Source organism: Talpa occidentalis, unplaced genomic scaffold, assembly GCF_014898055.3.
Source record: "Talpa occidentalis isolate TD23 unplaced genomic scaffold, MPIMG_talOcc4v2.1, whole genome shotgun sequence".
Taxonomy (NCBI): domain Eukaryota; kingdom Metazoa; phylum Chordata; class Mammalia; order Eulipotyphla; family Talpidae; genus Talpa; species Talpa occidentalis.
The window spans coordinates 2,410,381-2,430,907 of record NW_026555331.1 but is presented as its reverse complement, the minus strand read 5'-3'; the positions used below and the strand labels follow the sequence as shown (position 1 = coordinate 2,430,907).

General features: G+C 38.4%; 1 protein-coding gene across 1 annotated transcript; it reads right to left on the bottom strand.

The window, feature by feature from the left end:
- Positions 1-586: 586 nt before the first annotated feature.
- Positions 587-11,387, bottom strand: LOC119234791 (oxidative stress-induced growth inhibitor 2-like). The gene is made up of 4 exons (XM_054692787.1): positions 11,318-11,387; positions 6,436-6,590; positions 1,817-1,953; positions 587-715 (listed from the first exon to the last, which is right to left on the bottom strand). Exons 1-4 carry the CDS (start codon positions 11,359-11,361, stop codon positions 587-589), a joined length of 465 nt encoding a protein of 154 aa, XP_054548762.1. The 5' UTR covers positions 11,362-11,387.
- Between the last annotated feature and the right edge of the window lie 9,140 nt (positions 11,388-20,527).

Sequence of the window (20,527 nt, the reverse complement as noted above, 5' to 3'; positions counted from 1 at the left end):
CTGCTATTTGAGGATATAAGCTACTTAACAAACCAGGAAAGAGATCCTTATCCATGAACTCAGTAGGCCTGGCACCCTGATCTCAGGAGTCCCAACCTCTAAATTGTGCGAAATAATGTCTGTTGTTTAAGCATTCAGTCTATGGCACTGTTGCTGTTATAGCAGCCCAAGCAGACTATTACAACTTTCTTCTTTTACAATACAGTTTTTATTTTAGATCTTAAATATGCGGGAAATAATGGGTATTTGTATGAATATGCTGAGATTTGGTAAACTCTAAAATGAATACGTGAATTAAAAATTTTTTACTAAGCAAATCATTTTTGAAATATTTTCCATATAGCTCTTATAAAATAGTATAGAAAAATGCTTATTCTAAGCCTTTATCAAGTCCATACTGAACAACATTAAAATATTCTCAGATAAAAATGTGGTAAACAGCATATATAATTATATACAATGCTTCAGAGTCAAATGGTTTATCAGGATGACATAAAATAAAATGCTGAGGAAAATATACTCACATGCCAAGCGCCACCAGGTGGACCTTTACCAAGAACTAAATGTGGGATATAATGATGTTGTTCTAATTTCCAGTGCAAAACAGATGGATAATCATATCCAAAGTCAGCATCTGGATGAAGAAGTGTGTCGAAAAGTACTGCAACTGGATTGGATGATCGGCCCTCAAGCCCTCAGACAAGTATTCTAAGTCCTGAATGAATTTTTTAAAAAGAAAGGGGAAAAAAATGTTTAAAAACAGCTATCATAATAGTGAAGACAGCAACTCTAACTCAGCATTTCCCATATTGTATGCTATAGCACACTGATGTTCCTTAAAATCTTAATAGATTCTGAGCCTCCCCGGTGGCATAGCGGTTGAGTGCTGGGTTGTGAAGCTGACCGCGGCCTATGCAGCGCCGGTTTGATCCCCGGCCACTGAGTGAGGTCCGACAAGGTGCGCAGACCTCTCCTGCTGCCCGCTGCTCCCCTCAGCAGTGTATTTCGTCAGTCTGCCTGTTCTGCTCTCCTCTCTGTCTCTGGTGAATTCTCTCACCCTCCCACGCTTCTGACTGTACCCAGTGCTTGTATAAATAAATAAATAAATAAATCTTTAAAAAAAAAAAATTTAATAGATTCTTTAGTAAAAAAAAAAAATGAAAAAGGGTTGGGTTTTAACAAAGCTAATCAGATCCTTTAATGAAGAAACTTGATATGGGTCTCCCTGATGGCGCAAGGGGTTAAGTGCCACACTATGAAGCAATCCACAGTCTCTGCAACACAAGTTCGATCCCCTGCCAGCCAGGGAGCAACCCACATGGCGCAGCAGACCTTTCTTATCTCGCCCAATGCTCCCCTCAGCAGTGTACTTCAGTCAATCTGCCTGTTCTGTTCCCCACTCTTGTCTCTGGTGACTCCTCTCACCCCCTGCATCTGTGGCCTGTACCCCAGCTCTTCTATGTATAAATAAATATTTAAAAAAAAGAAAAGAAACTTGATATGCCTTTAATATGCTAATATCTACTATACATTCCAACAGTAAGAAGCAGCACACTTTCCAAACTTATTGGAGCATCTATCACACCAATTAAAATTATCAGGAAATAATCTGAGAAATTCCCCTCTGGTCAAATCAGAAAAATAAATAGAAATAACTCAACAGAAATACTTACAGATCTAAATGAAAGCAACAGAAAGTATCATTTAAAAGAAAGGATTTTCAACTAAGAAATATGTTTATATATGTAGAAACATATATGTTTATATATGGTTCAGCATTAAAAAATTCAAAGAACTGACATGTAAGAAATAATACCTGGTCAACAATGGAAAGATGTCTTGCTTCTTCTAATTTACTATGTAAGATTGTATTGGGATGTATTGCTTCTGAAGACAAATATGGTCTGTAGCCAGACAACATATAAGAAAGGCATATTCCTGAGGGTCCATTTCCTATGGGGGGAAAAAAAAAATTGGTAGGAGTGTGCCATGTGTCTTAATACTCTTGTTCTTTGGTTTTTCTTCTATACAGATGGCTCTTCTCCCTCACCAATTTCTTCCTTCTATAAACTCTTAAAAGTATTCCCAAGATTTAGACCTTTGCCTTCTCTCCTGTTTTATGGGAGCTGAGGAGAGTCTTGTCTGTGCAAACTTCAACTCTCTATGCTCTGACTCCCAAAATTAGATCTTGAGGCCCACCTCTTCTTCAAAACTGTATCCTACATTTCCATATGCTACTTCTTCACTCCTCCTAACAGACCCATTGATAATCATTTAGATGCCCTTTCCTTTAAACCCCATCCCTTCTCAAGTATGGTATTAGCAAAATCTTCTCCAAGTATGGTAATCAAGTTCTGTTTCTAAACCTATTTTGTCACCTATACCCAGCAGACTGTCTTTCTTGCTCCTGTACACTCACCTGGAGATAAAAGTCTCTTCCTGTTTCTCCCTCTTAAAATTTACTTACTCCAAAATCCTTCCTATTTCTGCATTCAGATGAGTTTGATAACACAATTCATATTAGCCCCTCTATACTACCTGCTGTTATCCATGTTTTGGTCTTAATTAACTCTGTAGTCTCATTTCCTAATATTACCTATTGCTATGTTTTATATACTTTAACTATGTTTTATATACTCCAACTGGATCATTTCTTGAAGCCCAATGTACTACTTCCATTTCTGTAGTTCTTTACTTCCATCTTTCAAAAATTTAATCCACTGGAACAACTGCAAAGCCATCAGGGAAAAAAAAATCCTGTTTCTTGGGGCCTCCCTGGTGGCGCAGGGGTTAAAGTCAGCGCTATCAAGCTATCCCCAGCCACTGCAGCATGAGTTCAATCCCCGTCCAGGGAGTTAACCCATAAGGCGCAGCAAACCTCTCCTGTCTCACCTGCTGCTCCCCTCAGCAGAGTATTTCAGTAGATTCACCTGTTCTGCTCCCCACTCTGTCTGTGGCAAATCCTCTCACCACACCCCCACACCTCTGGCCTACACCCCAGTTCTTGTATGCATAAATAAAAAAAAAAAATTCTGTTTCTTGGCTAATGTTTTTCCCCAAATAAGCACAAAGTAAAACCATAAGAATATTAGAAAAGTTCATAATATTTCTGCTCATGCTGGAGTAGGAAGTCTTTAAGCATGACATAAGACTCCAAAGAAAGGAAAATAAACCACCTGACCCCATTAAAGTTCAAAGCAAATGACAAAGAATGGGAATTAGGATCTGAACCAAAGAGCAAATTTTCTTGAATGAAAAAAGACAAAACTGAAGAAAAAAAATAATATAACATTGACAGACACATAAAAAAGCGCAAGGCAAAATTCTAGCACCTATTCACAATAAAATCTTTCAGCAAACTAGAAAGAGAAACTTCCTCAACGTGATGGCGTATCTACAAAAAAATCTACATTTAATATCTTACTTAATGGCAAGAAACTGAGTGCTTTCGTAGTAACATTTAAGAACAAAACAAGAATGTCTCTTCTTACCCTTCCCAATTCATACCATAATGGAAATTCTAACGAATGCAGTAAAACAAGAAAAGGAAATAAACAGTATACAGACAGAATAAAATTGTAAATGACATGATTATATAGAAAATGCTAAAGAGCTGACAAAAAAAATATACTGGAACTAATAAGCAATTACAACAAAAATGCAGGATAAAAATTTTAGTATATAAAAAGTTATTGCTTTTCTATATAACAGTAAGGTGCACATGGAATTTGAAATACACAACTTCTTATTTGTAAAAAAGGAATTCTTAAGTATAAGTCTAAAAATTGCCAAAATACATGTAGATCTATATGAGGAGGAAAATAAAGATCTGATGAAAGAAATAAAATAAAATCTAAATAGATGGAACATGTATATTCATACTGGCTTTTCTCAATCAAGGTGTCCTTCAATAAATTAATGGTTGAATGGATAAATAAAGTGAAATATCCAAAAAATGGAATATTGAGTGATAAAAAGATATTAGCTCTGATGAAAAGACAGAGCTAATTTAAATACATAGAGCTAAATTAAAATACATATTGCTAAGTCAAAGAAAGTCTAAAAAGGTTCCATATTGTAAAAGTCCATTTATATGACATTCTGAAAAAGGCAAAACTATAGGGCCAGTAAAAGGTCAGTGATTGCCATTGATTGGGGACTGAATGAGGGAAAGGAAGATTAGGTTGAACACAGGAGATTTTAGGGCAGTGAAATTATTCTGTATGATAGTGTATTGGATATATGACATGCATTCAGCAAATTCCACAAAACTGTATCACATACAGAATGAGTCCTAATGCACATTATAGATTTTAGTTAATAATATACCAATATTGGTGTATCAATTACAACAAAGGCATTATACCAATGCAAGGAAAACGGGCGGCGGTGGGGGGGGGTGCGGGGGAGATGAGAAAGGAAGTGTACAAGGACTCTACTTTCTGCCCTATAGATCTAAAGTGCTCTAGAAATATATAGTCAATAAATGAAAATAAATATTAAATAAATGAAAGAGTGGGAATAGAATCCAAGACAAAGAGTTCCCTCAATCAAAAGAAGACAATTTTCAAAAGTCAGTAGGCAAAGAATACAAATAGGCCACTCACCCCCAATCTGCCCCCATCCTAACCCCCAGAAGCTGAGAGTATTACGTTACAGAGCAAAAGGAATTTGTGATTATGTGATGTATAAAGAGGTAAGATAAGGAAAGTACTTTGTATTATCCAGGTGGGCCCAATCTTATCATATGGTGAGAGGGATATACAACTGTGAAAGTTAAGAGAGAAACAACATTTCTGTCTTGGAAGTTGCCCAATCTTATCATATGGTGAGAGGGATATACAACTGTGAAAGTTAAGAGAGAAACAACATTTCTGTCTTGGAAGATGCAGAAAGGAACAGCACCCAGGGAATGTTGAAAAGCTTCCAGAAATTGGAAAAGGCAAGTAAATCAACTCTACTCTAGAACTTCCAGAAAGGAACACAGCCTGCTTGATACCTTCATTTTAGCCCAGAGGGACCTTGTTAGACTATTTAAAGTCACTAGGTTTGTGGTGATTTGCTAAGCCAAAGAAAATCTATATTATCTATCTATCTATCTTTATATGTGTGCCCCATACATACTATATAAAAAGTGGATGTGTATATATACATATATAGTATATATATATGTGCATACTTTATACATATATGTGTATATATACTAAATATGTATATATAAAGTTCTTACATATACAAAATTATATATATATATATAAACTTTTTACATATATATAAAGTTCTTCATTACCTGTGCTCAGGTTGGTGGCATTACTGCCATCAATAATGGCCCTATATACATCAAGTTAAGCTACTCATTAGCTAGCTGAGGCAAAATTGGAACAGACTGTTTTGAAAGGAGTGAGGTGGGCAGGTATAGATGAAGGTTGCTTCCCCTTCCTCAACTTCCCACAGTCCAGCTAGAATAAGAAGTCAGGGTTTCTATCATTTCAAGACAGTCGACTGAAAAACTAAGGCTGGACATAAGTGGGAAAACAGAATATGAGGCATGGTTCCTGTGACATCCTGGATGAGAACTACTGCAAAAATTGTCATCTATTATCACATACTTGTAAAAAGGAATCTTGCTTTCCTCCTTTCTTTTATCTATCTCCCATATGCCAGTCAGAGAATAGGACTTTTCTCTCTTTAGTACTGACTTTGAAACAAGCTATCAAAGAAACTAAGTTGCATGCCATCAAGGCACTGATGTTCCAAATTCTCTCCTTGGTCTTGGCTTCATAATAAAATACTCATCTGACTTCCATGAGTTTGAATCAGATGGAAGAATTACATGACAGATAATTAAATACATGCAATAAAACTAAATCATAAAAACATATAGATATGAAGTAATTAGGTTTTATTAATAGCTTATTTTTTTTTACTATCATGTATGTCTGCTAAGAGATTAGTATTATATACTAAAAGCTATATAACAGGAATGTTATGGTTAAGGTAATTATAAATATTACTGCAGAGCACATAACATCATTTAATAACTGACCACTGGTTACTAACTTGCATAAGTTACTCATGAGTTTCTTTTTTGTATGATCTATCCTATTATAGTTAATTTGTGCAGAGAATCTAATATTATGCAGTGCTCTGTACAGTGCTCTAATTATACCACAACGCCATACAATTAGCACAACAGCTAGGCTGAGTTTTAAAATAATAGAATACTATCAGTCCTTCATTGAAAAGATATTGTGTTCTAACACAATCTAGTATTAGATAAACTACTCTCTCCAAAGATTTGCTTATTAGTTATTTTAACACATGAAACAATCTAAGAATACTTCTCAACACAATCCTAAGAACTAATGCTATATAACTGTAGACTTACAGAAGCAGCATGGTAACATTCTTGAAGAAATAAATTATAAAACTTACCTATTACTACCATAGGCAAAGTCACTGATGAATCTTCAAGTAAAGAAGTTTCTTCAACTAATGGCATCGCTTTAACTTTTTGCCCCAAATTATCACCAAAATATTGCACTAAGGAATTAAAAATCTCTCCTTCAGTTTCGGTGTCACTATAGTTTCTTAAAAAACAAACACAGAACAAAAACAAGAAAAATAGAGTCAATACAGTCTATAAAAATCAGTTTTCACTCAGATTTTATTTAGGACATAAAATATTCAAAGTTACATGAAGGGAGAAAATGAAATCTTTTTGATTAAAGCTTTCAAATCAGCAGCCTAGCTACTACATGTCATCATATATACCATCTTGAAGGTCAGAAATAAATAGTTGCTAATATGTCTTTAGTCAAGTCTAGGTAAGAGAGGAACTAAATAAGCTGCCTTTAATGAACGAAGAAGCAGAATGCTGGGGAGTTTTATAATTCTCTGAGACTTCCTAGGAATGGTTACTTTTTCTTTTACTTTTTCTCATTAGTAAAAAGGTTAGTGTATTAAAAGCAGTACATTGGGGAAATAAGCTCGCATATTTAAAGTTACTTAGATAATTCAAATTTTACTTATATACTTACTACAAACTACGCATTTTGGTTAAAAAATGAAGTTTATAAATCTTATTAATTCCAAGGAAATGAAATATAGAAAGATCTTCACGATTATTCCCAATCTATTTCTTTCCCAGTTGCCTCCCTAGAAACTAGTTTTAGCATTCTGACATGCTCATGCAATAAATGGTATATCCTCCAAACACAGTCAATGTTTTGCATTACACTAGGATTACTTCAGAATAGAATCCTTGAATTATTTTCATCTTCATATTGTCAGTGTCTAGAAATATTATATTGGATTAGTGTGCTTATTACTATTCCCAAAATGATAAACAAGGGATGGATCATGTATTCACAGGACTTACTGGTCATGCAGAATAAATGGAAAAAATTAGGCAGAAAGTGAAATTTCTGCTTCAGAGAAATTAAGAAACTTTCAGTTTCCAATCTACCCAGGATAATGCAGAGAGAGTACCCCAGGATACACTGACAGCTTTATAGAACTAAAGAATATTTGACCTCTTCCCCTAAGTCTTGGCCAGAATAATTAGCTTTCAGGATATGGACACTAAGGTAAGTCTCTCTTCACAGAGCAAATTTGCTCCTGGAAGAAAGGCCATCCCTTTCAGATCATTCTAAACTCTTATCAGATCAAAATGTACCAGTTGTCTTGCCTGCTTCTCATTCTTGGGAAATGAATTCAACATGAGTATTATCCTCAAGCCTATCCTTGCTATGTACAGGTTCCCTAAATGCCTTTGAATGCTTGTGACCAAAGTCCTTTCAGATAATCCGGCCTGATTAATATCATTATCTCATCTTCAGCCTCTCCCAGACATCCTTACCACAAACACTGTTGCTTCCATGTATGTAACCTGTGAAATCTAATGAAATGACCACCACCTCTATTTTTTTTTTGGTAATTAAAAAGATGTTACCTTTGTGAAAGCTTAACATTTCAGCTTTAAAAAGTGAGAGATGCTTGATGTTAAGAATCAATTTCAGGGCCTCCCTGGTGCCGCAGCGGTTGAGCCCTGGGTTGCGAAGCTGCCAGCAGCCTCTGCAGCCCCGGTTCGATCCCCGGCTGCTCCCCCGCCACCGGAGGAGGGTTCCACAAAGGGCGCAGACCTCTCCTGCCGCCCGCTGCTCCCCTCAGCAGTGTACTTTGGTTCTTCTGCCTGTTCTGCTCCCCGCTCTGGCTCTGGTGAATTCTCTCATCCTCCCACGCTTCTGACTGTACCCAGTGCTTGTATAAATAAATAAATAAATCTTTAATTAAAAAAAAAAAAAATCAACTTCAGAGTATATGTATATATATAATTATATTTAGGAAGCTAGACTACTTAATTATGATATCCTATACATTCTAAAAGCAAACTGATGACCCTTAAGAGGACTGAATTAAGGCATTTTACTAGTTACTGGCATATTTGACTTTATAAGCAGAACTCAACGATCTAAAATGCCCTGACCAGTTTCTTAAATCTACAAATAAATGCTGTAAAATAAATACTTAATATTCAAATTCCTTAAGAACATGCAAACCACAGAAATAAGTATAAACTTAAATTGCAAATCGTTTTTGCTTAAATGTACTGTAGAACTCAATTTCTGTATAACTCATTAAAAGGCACTTAGTATTCTATGTATCTCAAGTAAACTTTGTCTGGCAAGTCTCAGTATTTTATTACAGCTATCAATCCTTCTGACTATATATTTTATAAGCAAGTTCCTTGCATTACACTGGACTTTGTCATTTCTAACAACTGGTTTATACCAGAAGAAAAAACTTGGGCTGGTAAGACAATTAGAAACAAAATATCTTCCCTGTGGAATCAAGACAAACAGCTTTCAAGAGCTCAAAAACAGCAGAAGACAAGTCATCTGATCAGGCCCTACACCAATGTAAAATTAACAAACCATTAGATATAATTTACCTCTCATAAAAGCCACCCTTTAAAAAGTATACAATTCAGGGGTTTTAGGATAGTCACAGGCTTTGCAAACCATCACCATTAATTCCAGAAAAACTTTATCTGCCAGAAAATAAATACTGTACCTATTAGCACTCACTCCACATTCTTCACTACCCTTAGTTACCGGCAACCACGACTCTACTTTCTCTTATTGGATTTGCCTATTTTGGACATTTCAGATAAATGGAACCCCTCATAAAATATGTGGCCTTTTGTGTCTGGCTTCTTCCACTTAGCATGCTTTCAAAGTTAATCCATGTGGTAGGATGAATCCATTTTCTCTATAACACTATTTACTCATGGACATCTGGGTTATTTCCACCTTTTTGGCTATTATAATAATGGTGCTATGAATATTCATGTATAAATTTTTATGTGGATGTCTCCATTTCTCTTAAGTGTTCTTAAGAGTAACTATAATGGTTGGGCCTAAACTCAATGTTTGACATTTTAAGGTTTCCAAAGTGGTCGCAACAGTCTACGTTCCCACCAGCTATATGAACACTCCAATTTCTCAATTTCCTAACATTTGTTCTCTTATTTTGACATAGTAGCATGTATGAAGTATATTTCATTGTAGTTTTGATTTACACTTCCTCAATGACTAATAATGTTGTGTTTTTTCAAGTGCCTATTGGCCATTTGTATAATTTCTTTGGAAAAAGTCAAAATGTCCATTTTTAAAATAGGGTTTGTTTTTATTGTTTGAGATTTTTCATACATACTGGATACAGTTCCTTTTTAGACACAGGATTTGGAAGAAATTTCTTCCTTTCTTTCTCTTTTCAATCACAAAATTTAAAATTCTGATCAAGTCCAATTTATTATTTTATGTGGTGTACACTTTTGATGTCATATCTAAAAAAACACCGATTAGTTGAAAGACACAAAGATTTATTCCTATTTCTTGTTCTCTTCTATAGTTTTATAGTTGTGATATTTAGCTCTTTCATCCATTTTGAGATAATTTTTGTATAGTGTATGAGGTAGAATTCCCACTTTGTAGATATCTACTTGTGACCATTTGTAGAAGAAACTGATTATTTCTCTTTGGTCTCAAGATGGATAACCAACTAACCATAAAAGGATTTACTTAGAAATGCTCTATTCTATTTCAGTGATCGGTATGTCCTGAACTCTTGTGTGCCTTACATCCCTTTTGCAATCTGGTGAATCCTCTTCAAACCATATTATTAAGTGTATAATATATATAGGATTTACAAGGAAATCCAACACATTAAAATACTGATATAAAAAGTAAATTTGTATATTTATACTTCTCTATTAAATAGTAAAGCTGCTTTTAAATAGTCTTTCTATTTATCTGCAACTGTAACATGAACTTTTTTTTAATTTCTGTTGGCAAAGAGTCAAAAATACCATGATTTATCATATTCAAAATTGATGGAAATATCAGGTTTTGGTTAAGGTTTAGCAAAAATACTTTACATTCATCCTCAAAGGCAGCTAAATTCTATGATGGCAATTTAAAAATTTTAACGAGTCTTATTTTGCAAAAAAAATTTTATATGTGGTTACTCTACTATATAAGTATATATAAAAAGCGAGATACTTTTCTAAAGTTTTCCTATGCTTAACATTTCTCCACCAAAGAGTTAAAGCCAGTTAGTTTCAAGCGCCTTTTGGTTTCTCTCTCCATAAGTGTTAGACCTAGAACACACACATTTTCAAAATGCATTCTCTTACCATCCCATCAAGGAAAAAATGCTTTCCCCATAATGAGTCTACAATCTCTATATTTTTCAAAATTCTACTACATCATCACACTTAGAACGCAATTTCGCACTTTCCTTCAATGCAGCTGTCAATAGATTTTTTTCTTTTTTTAAAGAAACGAGCCTTGTCAAGAGAGGGGTAGTCAAAGAGGGCGGAGGGCTTCGCAATCAGTCACTAAAACTTTGCACCACTTAGAAGCTCAGTTCGCCTTAACAGACTTGCTCCAGGCCTAGCGGGTCTCAAAGTCCCGTGACAGTCACGGTCCGGGACAAGGAAAAGGGGGACAAGGCAGGCGAGCTCCCCGGAGCGGAGTCCTCCAGCCGGGCGGCCGGGGCGGGGGCACCCGGACCTGGCAGCCAGCGGGAGGACACAGCGGCCCCGGCGGGGCGGGACGCGGCGGGAGGCCGCTGAGGTCTAGGCGCTCGCCCCCCACCCCCGACCCCGCGCCCGGGCTCGTCTCCCACTCCGGACCCGTCTCGAAGCCACCCCTCCCCGGCCTCTACCTGCCCGGCCCGGCCCGGCCCGGCCTCGGGGCCGCAGCGCCTCCACCCGCCGCCCGCCGCCTCCCCTCCCCGGCAGGGAAGTCACCTGAGATGCCCAGGCAGGGAGCAGCGGCAGCACCACACGGGCATGGAGCGCCGCCCGCGGGGCGTCCGAGCGCGACCGCCACGGCCGCCGCCGCCTCCAGCGGAGCTGCCCGTTCCGGGCGCCCGCCCGCCCGCTCGGGGTCGCGGGGTCCGCGGGGCGCCCGCGCCCCGCGTCTCGCCGCCGTCGCGCTGCCCGGAAGCTGCAGTCGCGCAGCCCGCCGGTCCCCGGCGCGCACAAGTCCGCCTCAGGACAGCGGCTTCCGCTCCTCGCCGGCGCGAGCCAGACGCCGGCGGCGGACGAGCTCCGGGCGCCGCGATGGGGGCGGGGCGGGCGGGGCGGGGCGGGGACGCTGCGCCGGCTGCGGCGGCGGCGCGCGGGCTCCTCCTCGCAGGTGCGGCGGCGGCGGGCGAGGCCCAGGATTGGTGGAGCCGCGGCTGGGGCGAGGCCGGGAGTGACGGAGCGGCGGCTGCGCGGCCGGGGGCCGACGGCTGAGGGCCGCCCGGTCGCTGAGCGGGAGGCTTCGGGGCGGTTACCCGGGACGGCCGGCCGGTGCCCCCCACTTGCGCCCGGCACGCGCCTCGAGGCGCCGGCGAGACCGGGCTGAGAAGCAGCGGGAGGGCCGGTGGCGCGGGGAGGAGGAGCGGCCAACCCGGGATGGGGGACGGCGCGGGGAAACCCTGTCGCGTCGTGCGGCCTCCGCGACCCCTTCAACGTGGTGTCGCCCGGGAAGGCCGAGATTCCCGTCCCGGGAGCCCGACCCGAGCACCTTGCCTGGTGCTGGCTCGGGTGCGGATGCCCGAGGCCGCCCCGCGCTTACCGCTGTAGACCCCGCCTCACAACTTGGGGGGCTCGCGCAAGCACAGGTGCCCGGCCCCGCCCCCCGTGGTTCAGATTATGGGTGTCCGGCTTACTGAGTGGGGCCGCCTCCCTTGTTTTAAGTAAGTGGCTCACAAACACCCTGGGAGATTGCGAATCCCCTGCTTAGCTTGTTGAAACTTCTGGTGCTCAATCCCGCCTCAGTCTGTTTCGGGGCTCGGAAAGGGCAGCAACGAGTGTTTTAAAAGTTCCCTCAAGTGATTGTGATGCAAGAAAAGCACCGAGTAATGTATCCCTATTCGGTGTTTGTCCAAAAAAAGGGGGGAAAACCTAGGAGAGGGGATTGCATAGTCTGTTCAAAAGGCTTTCTAAGCCCCTCTCCCATAAAAGCCCCGCATGTTTTCGCTGTTTTAAGTTTGTTTTTTAAGTTTGTTTTTTTTTTAAGTTCTCAAGTTTTTCTGAATGTTGTTATTGAACAAACTTGCACTTAGGTATTTTGTCCTCAATTTTTGCCAGCCATTTACATATCTATAAATTTGGGGGTACGTTTTCACACCTCCATTTGTGCCCATGCTTCAGTCACCCTCCACCAATACATTTAGCAGGTATTTTAGATTCTGCGAAGCTTATAGCAAAATTGTAGGACTCAGCCTGCCACCAGAATTATAAGAGAGTATACATACCATTTTATTTATCTCTTTTTTGGATTGTTGACATTTTGCACATTCATTTTACTTTATATTGTTTCAGAAAGAGAAGCTTGAAATTGCTTTTCTATTAACAATCTATTAAAGGATCTAAATTCTTGAAACCTATACCAATCCGGAGAATTGAAATATTTTAAAATACAGGGATGTTTATAAAGACTGCAATTTTTTCCTTTGTGTCTTCACTTTGCGTTTTCTTACAGTATTTTCAGATTAAATTATAAAGTGGGCATATCACATTTTAGGCTTATTCTGCTTTGTAGTTAAATCTCTTAAATTTAATTATTTATGCTTGATAGTGACACGTTTATAATCTGGCCCCAATGACTACAAAGGGATTTTTAGAAAATAGGGCATATCATTTTTGTATTTTTATTCTGAAATTGTAGGTGAGGGTAATGTATAATCCCCCCACCCCCCACATAATAGCATCTCCATCCTTTTTCAGTGGAACTTAGAGTAGGAACTGCCAGTCCCTGAGAACTTTTGGGCTTCTAATGTTGCCTGGTTAAAGAATTCTGAATATTTCTTGTTGGCATTGAGTTTTTCAGCATTTTACATTAAATTATAGTATAGAAGCTAAGAGAAATTCTGTTCTAGAATTATCACTGTGCTGTGTGATCTTGGGCAAGTTAGCATCTCTAAGCATTGATTTCTCATCTATAAAATAGGGAAAATAGAACTTCATTTGATTGTGAATATTAAATAGGAAAACACAAAGCACTTAGCACAGTGTCTAGTTATGTTAATCATGGAATAAATGTTAATTTTTATTATCAATAATAATGTTGTAAATATTTTGACATTTCCTAAAAGCAAATTTCTAGAATGGATTAAATTTTGCTCCTTCCCGCAAATTCATGTGTTGAAGCCCTAAACCTGCAATATGACTTTTTGGATATAGGGCTCTAAAAAGGTAATTACTGTTAAAAGTGAAGTCATAAGAGTAGGGTGCTAATCCAACACGCTGGTACCTTATAAAAAAAGGAGCTCTCTTTTTCCACCAGGTGAGGACATAGAAGGGGGAAAACCTGGAAGAGAGCTTTCAACAGGAACCAAACTGGCAGACTTCCCAGCCTTCAGAACTGTGCTAGAAACAGGTGAATTTTATAAACTAGGCAAATTTGTTAATGGACCATTTTACATGTTGTTGGTAGTATAAAAATCAATTCTGGAAGGTCTAGAAAACATTATAGAAAAACAGTTCCTCCTTTATTGAAGTTCTTTTATGTTCAGATACCTTTAAGATTTTGTATCCTAAAACCCATCAAAGCTTTTTGATACAGTGAATACCTCTTATTTAACTATTAGTTTGGAATTTTCATTAGTTCAGTAGTCTGTCTAGATGGCAAATAGTAGGAATACTTCCATGACTACACAGAAAATTGAGGACAAAAACTGGTGCTGGGAATTGAAGATGAAGTTTGATTTTGCAATTTTGAACTAAGGGGACAAAGAAAAGCACCAAGGAGTATACTTTGTTTTTGTGGAATTTGTTTTTGTGGAATATTTTAACAGGTTCAGTTGCAGAGAACAGAACTCATAGAATTCACAATTGACAAGAAAAACAATAATTCCTTATAAGGTATTACATGTCTTGAAAAATCATAGGCGGGCTTAAGAAACAAGGAAAACTAAGAAAAGTACCCAGTTACTCTGGAAAGATAGGTCACCAAGGGAGCTGCTGCCCATTTGTGATCAAGATATTGCCTGCCAAGTCACAAACTTGTGCTGCTGACTCCAGAACTATATCTGACAGGCAACACTTTGTTACCTTCCTCTCTTTACTACAAAGTGAAATGCAAGAGGTCAGAAGCAGTTGTCAGAGACAGAAAATATGAGAGAAAAGACAAGTCGCACAGAATAAATTTGAGGTTTTCAACATGAGAAGTTTCAAAGATAGAGAAAATGGTTGCATGAAACTTACTGTACAAGAAAAATTTTTTTGCTGAATTAAAGGGAAACATTAATGTGCAGTGTAACAGACCTGAGTACTGGGTAGGCAAACATCTATATATAGGTATATCATAAAATTTAAGGATAGCAGAATAAAAATTCTAAAGGATTCCTTATAGCAGGTACAGATCCTCTGTAAAGAAATCAGACTGGCAGTAAACTTCTCAGTAGCAGGCTGGGTGTTAAGAAACAATGCCCTGAAAGTTCCAAAGGGAAAGCAATTTGAACTTGAAATTCTGTACCACAGAACTATGGATAGAATATTGGAGCAGAATAGAGAAGGAAATTAAATAGAAAGCTTTAGCTTCCAATGCTTTTTTTTTTTTTTTTAACTGTTACTTGAGAATGTCAAAACAAGAACATTATCCAAGAAATTGGAGCTAATTGTGTTATGGAACGTAAGGGGTTCGTCACGTGACTGGTGTTCCTCAATTCACCAGGCCAGGTCATAGACTCCTGGCAAAGAGAATTTATTTAAATCAAGTAGGTGGAGGGAGAACTCCTATGGTATCAGCTTGCTTTTCTAAAGGGAGTTAAGATTTTTCTAAGATTGTTTGTACTTGGCTAGAATGGAGGGCAGGGAGAATTTCATAATCTTGGTTGTGCAGGATGAGTGTAATTTCATGACTAGATTATCCCTCTTCCTGGGTTGCATGTTTGGAAAATAGTAGCCAAGCACCCCCTTGAACAGTGATTTTATTATGTAAATGAACCTTAAGTGATGTTTGGTCTTGAGGGTTTTTTCTACTTGTTTTGTTAACTGTAATAGTTTGGGCTGAAATGAGCATTTAACCCCTAGTTAAATAGCACTAATGATTTGTCCTGAATTTCCCCCCATTTGCTTTGTAAACCTTCTGTCTTCTAAGTAAGTTGCACCTGTAAACAGTAGAACTAATTCAGAAAAACAATGACAAGTCTCAGGAAATACAGGAACTTAAGAGAGAACCTACTCTAATGATTCCTTTACAGTGGATAATTCAAGACAAAAGTCCAGGAGGTGTGGGAGTGCATGGCAAAAAAGAATACAAAAAGCCAAATACAGTCACAGAATACAACTTGTTAGGGCAATGAACATTGTTTATATAAACATTTAAATATTGTCTACTGATTTTCAAATGTATAGCCAACCTATAGTCAAAGAATCCCATAACTATGCTTAGATAACAGTGAACCATGATAATGTGAAAGGGAACGAGAGACTTGAAGAGGATGGGATGTTAAATTCATATTTGACATATTTGACATTTCTGTTTCAGTTTAAACAGAAAATAAAGATTTATATTACTTAGCATTACCAATGTAATGAATAGAAAACTAATAGTTGTGATATAATTTAGGTGCTGCAGGAGGGGAAAAATGGGAAAGGGAATTCAGTAAAATCCTTACCTTACATTTCTACATTCAGAATTAGCAGCCTAAGCATATTACTTAGAGATAGGTGGGTAACAATGACATAAATGCTTTTACCCTCTAGGGAACAAGATTGGAGGGATTGGGTAAAGATGGTTTGAAGTTTGTTGCTTGTTTGTGGTCAGCTCGTTTGAATTAATTCCTTCATAAAATGTGCTAACCACACATAAATGAAAAGAAGGTTTGGGGAGACAGAATATTTTCTACCATGGCAAAGCCAATGTTTGAAAATCGAATACTAGATAGTCTTGTTCTTAACCTTTTTTATTAGGGAATTGATGCCAACACTTCTCTCACCTTTCTTCTTACATCTTCATTATCTAACACAAACTTTTTAGTCATCTGAAGTCCGTGCCCTGTCTTGTCAGTTGGTGTTATAAGGAACAACACAGACACACTTGATTGTTTGAGACAGCAGAAATTTGCTTCCCCTAGCTCTTTCTTCCAAGAGGGTGGCTGAGAGCTGTCTCAGGAATTCTTTGGAGAGTATTTTGTCATTTGAGAGTGCCAGGTAGTGGTGACACTGAAGTGATCTGGAGAACCAAGTGTTATCGAACTTGCAAAATTAGGTTTGTCTGTCTGAGGTATATTTAAAACTGAAATACTGAAGCACTGATGTTTGGAGCAGAGGAAGTTTTTTCACATTGACAAGCAAGGTGGCAGCAGGAGAAAAACATCAAATCTGCCTATCTAGATAGGGAAAAGAGTTTACACTGGTTTGTGCAATGGGGTTGAGAATGAAGAAAGTATTCTTAAAAATGGAAGTTGGTAGAGTGGTATTGGCTACTTTCTGCTGAAATATGGTGTAACTTGCAGTTGGAGACAGAACTACAATAAAACTGAGCACCTCTGCATTAGTCAGGCATATATCATTTCTGTCTTCCATGGCTATTTTCAGTTGGGGCAATGAGCTATCCCTTCAAGGACAGGAACACTCTTCTGGGTCTATGTTCTGAAACTCAACTATCAATTTATGGAAAAATCAGTGTTTTCCTTGTTTTAAATGGGGAGGGGTATTTTTGTTCCATTATTTCACTTGCACTGTGTAAGCCCACCCTGCTATCCTTGCAAGATAAGCAGAGACAGAAAAAGACCAACATGGTCTCCACCAAGTCTTATAAGGGGGAACATTCTAGGCACACTACTTTGGAAGGAGAATGAGAAAAGTTATGTCTATTTTACACATATAGATTAGTGTTTCTCAGTCATGGCTGAGTGTTAGAATCACCTCATGAATATCCTAGAAGATCCCCTCCTTCCCACCCTCACCACTACAGATTAAATTACAAAGTCTCTGCTAAAGGACCTCCTGCAGGTGATCCAAATCATTAACATAAATTCACTTGCAATTTCTGCACAGTTGATGTAATTTACAAACAAATTAGAGCTTCAAGCCACTTTTCATTCTGATACTCATAAATTAAAGTCTGAGAGAACCAGTCTCACTTCTTTGACCTAATACACAGTTGTAATATAAATAGAAAATGTGTAGTTTTTATTCGTCCTTGGTGAAATTAATTCAATGGTCAAAAACCTCTCTACTCACACAATCAGTTTATATTTACAGTCCCACCTTTAATATCAATGCCCTCCAATGCTGTTCTCCAAAAACAACAAAGTTCTCAGGACTTTTCATTGACTGTTCCCTCTGCCTAGAATACACTTCTCACCATGTCCACATGGCTAACTTCCTCACTTCCTTAGTCTACTCGAATCTATCACTTCAGTAAGACTCATCCAGGTCATCCTGTTTAAAATTGCAATGTTTGTCTTGTCAGATAAGTAGATATATATTAGGCAAGTTCCGTTTACCTCTTCGAGCCTCACTTGTGTAACCTATAAAAAACATTAGGCAAGTTATCTCACTTCTCTACACCTTACATAATCTACAAATGAATTCCAAGTTCCCTCCTCTTCTATCATACACTATTACCAGTTGTGAGTTGGAAGCGGTCAGGTAAGTGAATTAATCAAGATTTTTGAGCCACTAGGCTCTGTGGCTATCACCTGCGCCCTTGATCGAGTTGATGCAAAAGGTGCTTGGGAGCATGGGCTGGGGCACACATGCCTGATGGTGAACACTGGAGCATAATTGTGCACTCCTGAGCCTAGAGGCCAGGGATATGGGAGAACAGTTATGAGAGGATGTTTGACTACAGAAGTGGTGAGTCCATGAGAGAATGGCAGAGACAGCCCCAAGAAAGAGTAAAGATTCATGGGGGGAGCAGGAAGGCTCCCTTGCCTCCCAGCCCCAACCCCTGCCTGGCCTGTGCCTGCCTTCTTGCATGCCAGCCTCACTGCCTGGTGAGAGAATATTCCCTTAGAGAGTATTAAAGTCTGTAAAATCCACCAAGGGCTCCTGGACTCATCTTGTCCATCTGTCTGAACCAGTAGTGAACCTGCCCTGTCCTTGCTGGCACTGTAGAAGCACAAGGTTAGTTTTGTGTTATTTTCTTATGAAAGCAGTTAAAAAATGCACCTATTTCCAAGTTGTTAAGCATTATCCTCTTTGGAATCAAATTATCTTTTACTCCTCACTCAATTGCTCTTTACCTCTGGATCAAACATGTCACCCAATGACTCTCAGCTTTAGTTCCACTACTGTGAAATGAATATAGCAATAGTACCAATTTTAGAAGACTTTGTTATATCTACTGGGAAATTAGGTAATCTACCAGCACATGACTCATGATAAAGTCAGTAAGTGTTGCCTATTAACTTTTTATGATCTAACAATCTTAGCAGTGCTTTCTTGCTTGGTTTTGTGAAGATAAATAAAGACCAACCAAATGAGAAAAGCAAAAGCTATTTATTCTGTGTTTGCTATAGAAATGAGTCGCTAGGTTACCATCACTTGAATTTTGGCAGAATCTCAAAGGCAAGCAGACAAGTGAGAAAAATTTTGGTGGAAAAAAAAAGAAGTATTCAGGTATACCCTGATTGGATACTCTTGGAAAGGGGAAGTGAAAGGAGTCTAAACTGGAAGTGAGGTATCCATGGGATTGGTCAGGGCATACATATGTTACTTTCTATGCTTGCTACCGGTCAAAAGCCAGGACAAATATCAAGAAAGTCAAGTACTAGCCACTTTGGGAAGATTGTTGCAGAAGTTATTGTCTAACTTCCTGGATTGTCTAACGTTATAGCATTCTGGTTTTTTGCAAGTGTAACATAACAAGCCGACTGACTTCTTGGGTGATTTATTTTAGATAAGACTCTTGGTTCCTGGTACATTGCTGCAGACTGTGGGTTGAAATTCTGTTTTTATGTATGGTCTAACCAATAGTCTGTATAGTAAGTCTTAGGTTTGTAAGAAAATAGTTAAATTTTAATTCATAGAATTAGGCTTTTTAATATCTTAGAATAATCTAACTGTGAGGACACAATTAATTTGATTTCATGCCTTTAGAGTTTATTCCAACTACCAAGTTGAGATTCTGTTTGGATGATGATAATAGCTAAGCCTTATTAGCAAAGTTGTCAAGAATATTGACTGGAGGAAAAAAAGAATTGTTTTCAGTTTTATCTTTTAATACATTTATTAGACAATATAAAGCAGGCAAACAAAAAACCACGACTACCAATTAGGCCCATCTATTTCCCCTCTGGTAACCTCAGTTCTATTGTCAAAGTTTATTAATTTATTATCATCTTGTTTTAACCATTCATTTTCTTTGTTTTCTTATACTCTGGCATACAGGTGAGAGTGTTTTTAAAAAATATATCAAAGTTTATTTAATTTAGATACTAATACTGTGTTGCTATAAACCTATCTGATCAGCACCTTACAAAGTATATATCATTACTCTTAACCATCTTATCCGTAAAAAAGGCTGGGGCAAATACAAGTTATAGTTACCCTTTTATCTAATCATCATTGCTAATGTTTATTTGCACATTAATCAGACAGATTCTAAAATCCCTGGGCAACTTTATTTTGGAAAGGGACCTTTCCCCTGTATTTTCCCTCCAGAGTTTCCATTTATGGCATCAAAATAGGGGTAACTCCATAAGGATGCTGACACTTTTTACTTGAAAATATATTTTTGTTGTTTTGTTGCCTAACTTTATGTTTTTTTTTAGTTTAAAAAGACTACTTGGTCTCCCCACTTAAAAGAATGTTAAAGTATTGCAAAGTTCTTCTGTATCTTTTGTATTGATTGTTAAATTGCTTCTTCACATGAATCGGTAGAGTCTTAAGAATAATGTACCTAGTTGTGACTTACTTGGAGAGTCTCACTCCTATAGAACATCCACTGCTGGGGGCCTCCTTGGTGGCACAAAGGTTTAAGATTGGCATTATGAAGTTATCCACAGCCGC

Bases quoted from the DNA above. Each gene is read 5' to 3' on its own strand.
- LOC119234791 (XM_054692787.1), bottom strand. From the start codon at position 11,361: ATGCCCGTGTGGTGCTGCCGCTGCTCCCTGCCTGGGCATCTCAG. The intron at 6,591-11,317 runs GTGACTTCCCTG...TTGTTTTTTAAG, and splicing joins TCCCTGCCTGGGCATCTCAG to AAACTATAGTGACACCGAAA. The intron at 716-1,816 runs GTATTATTTCTT...AAATTCATTCAG, and splicing joins ATCTTTCCATTGTTGACCAG to GACTTAGAATACTTGTCTGA.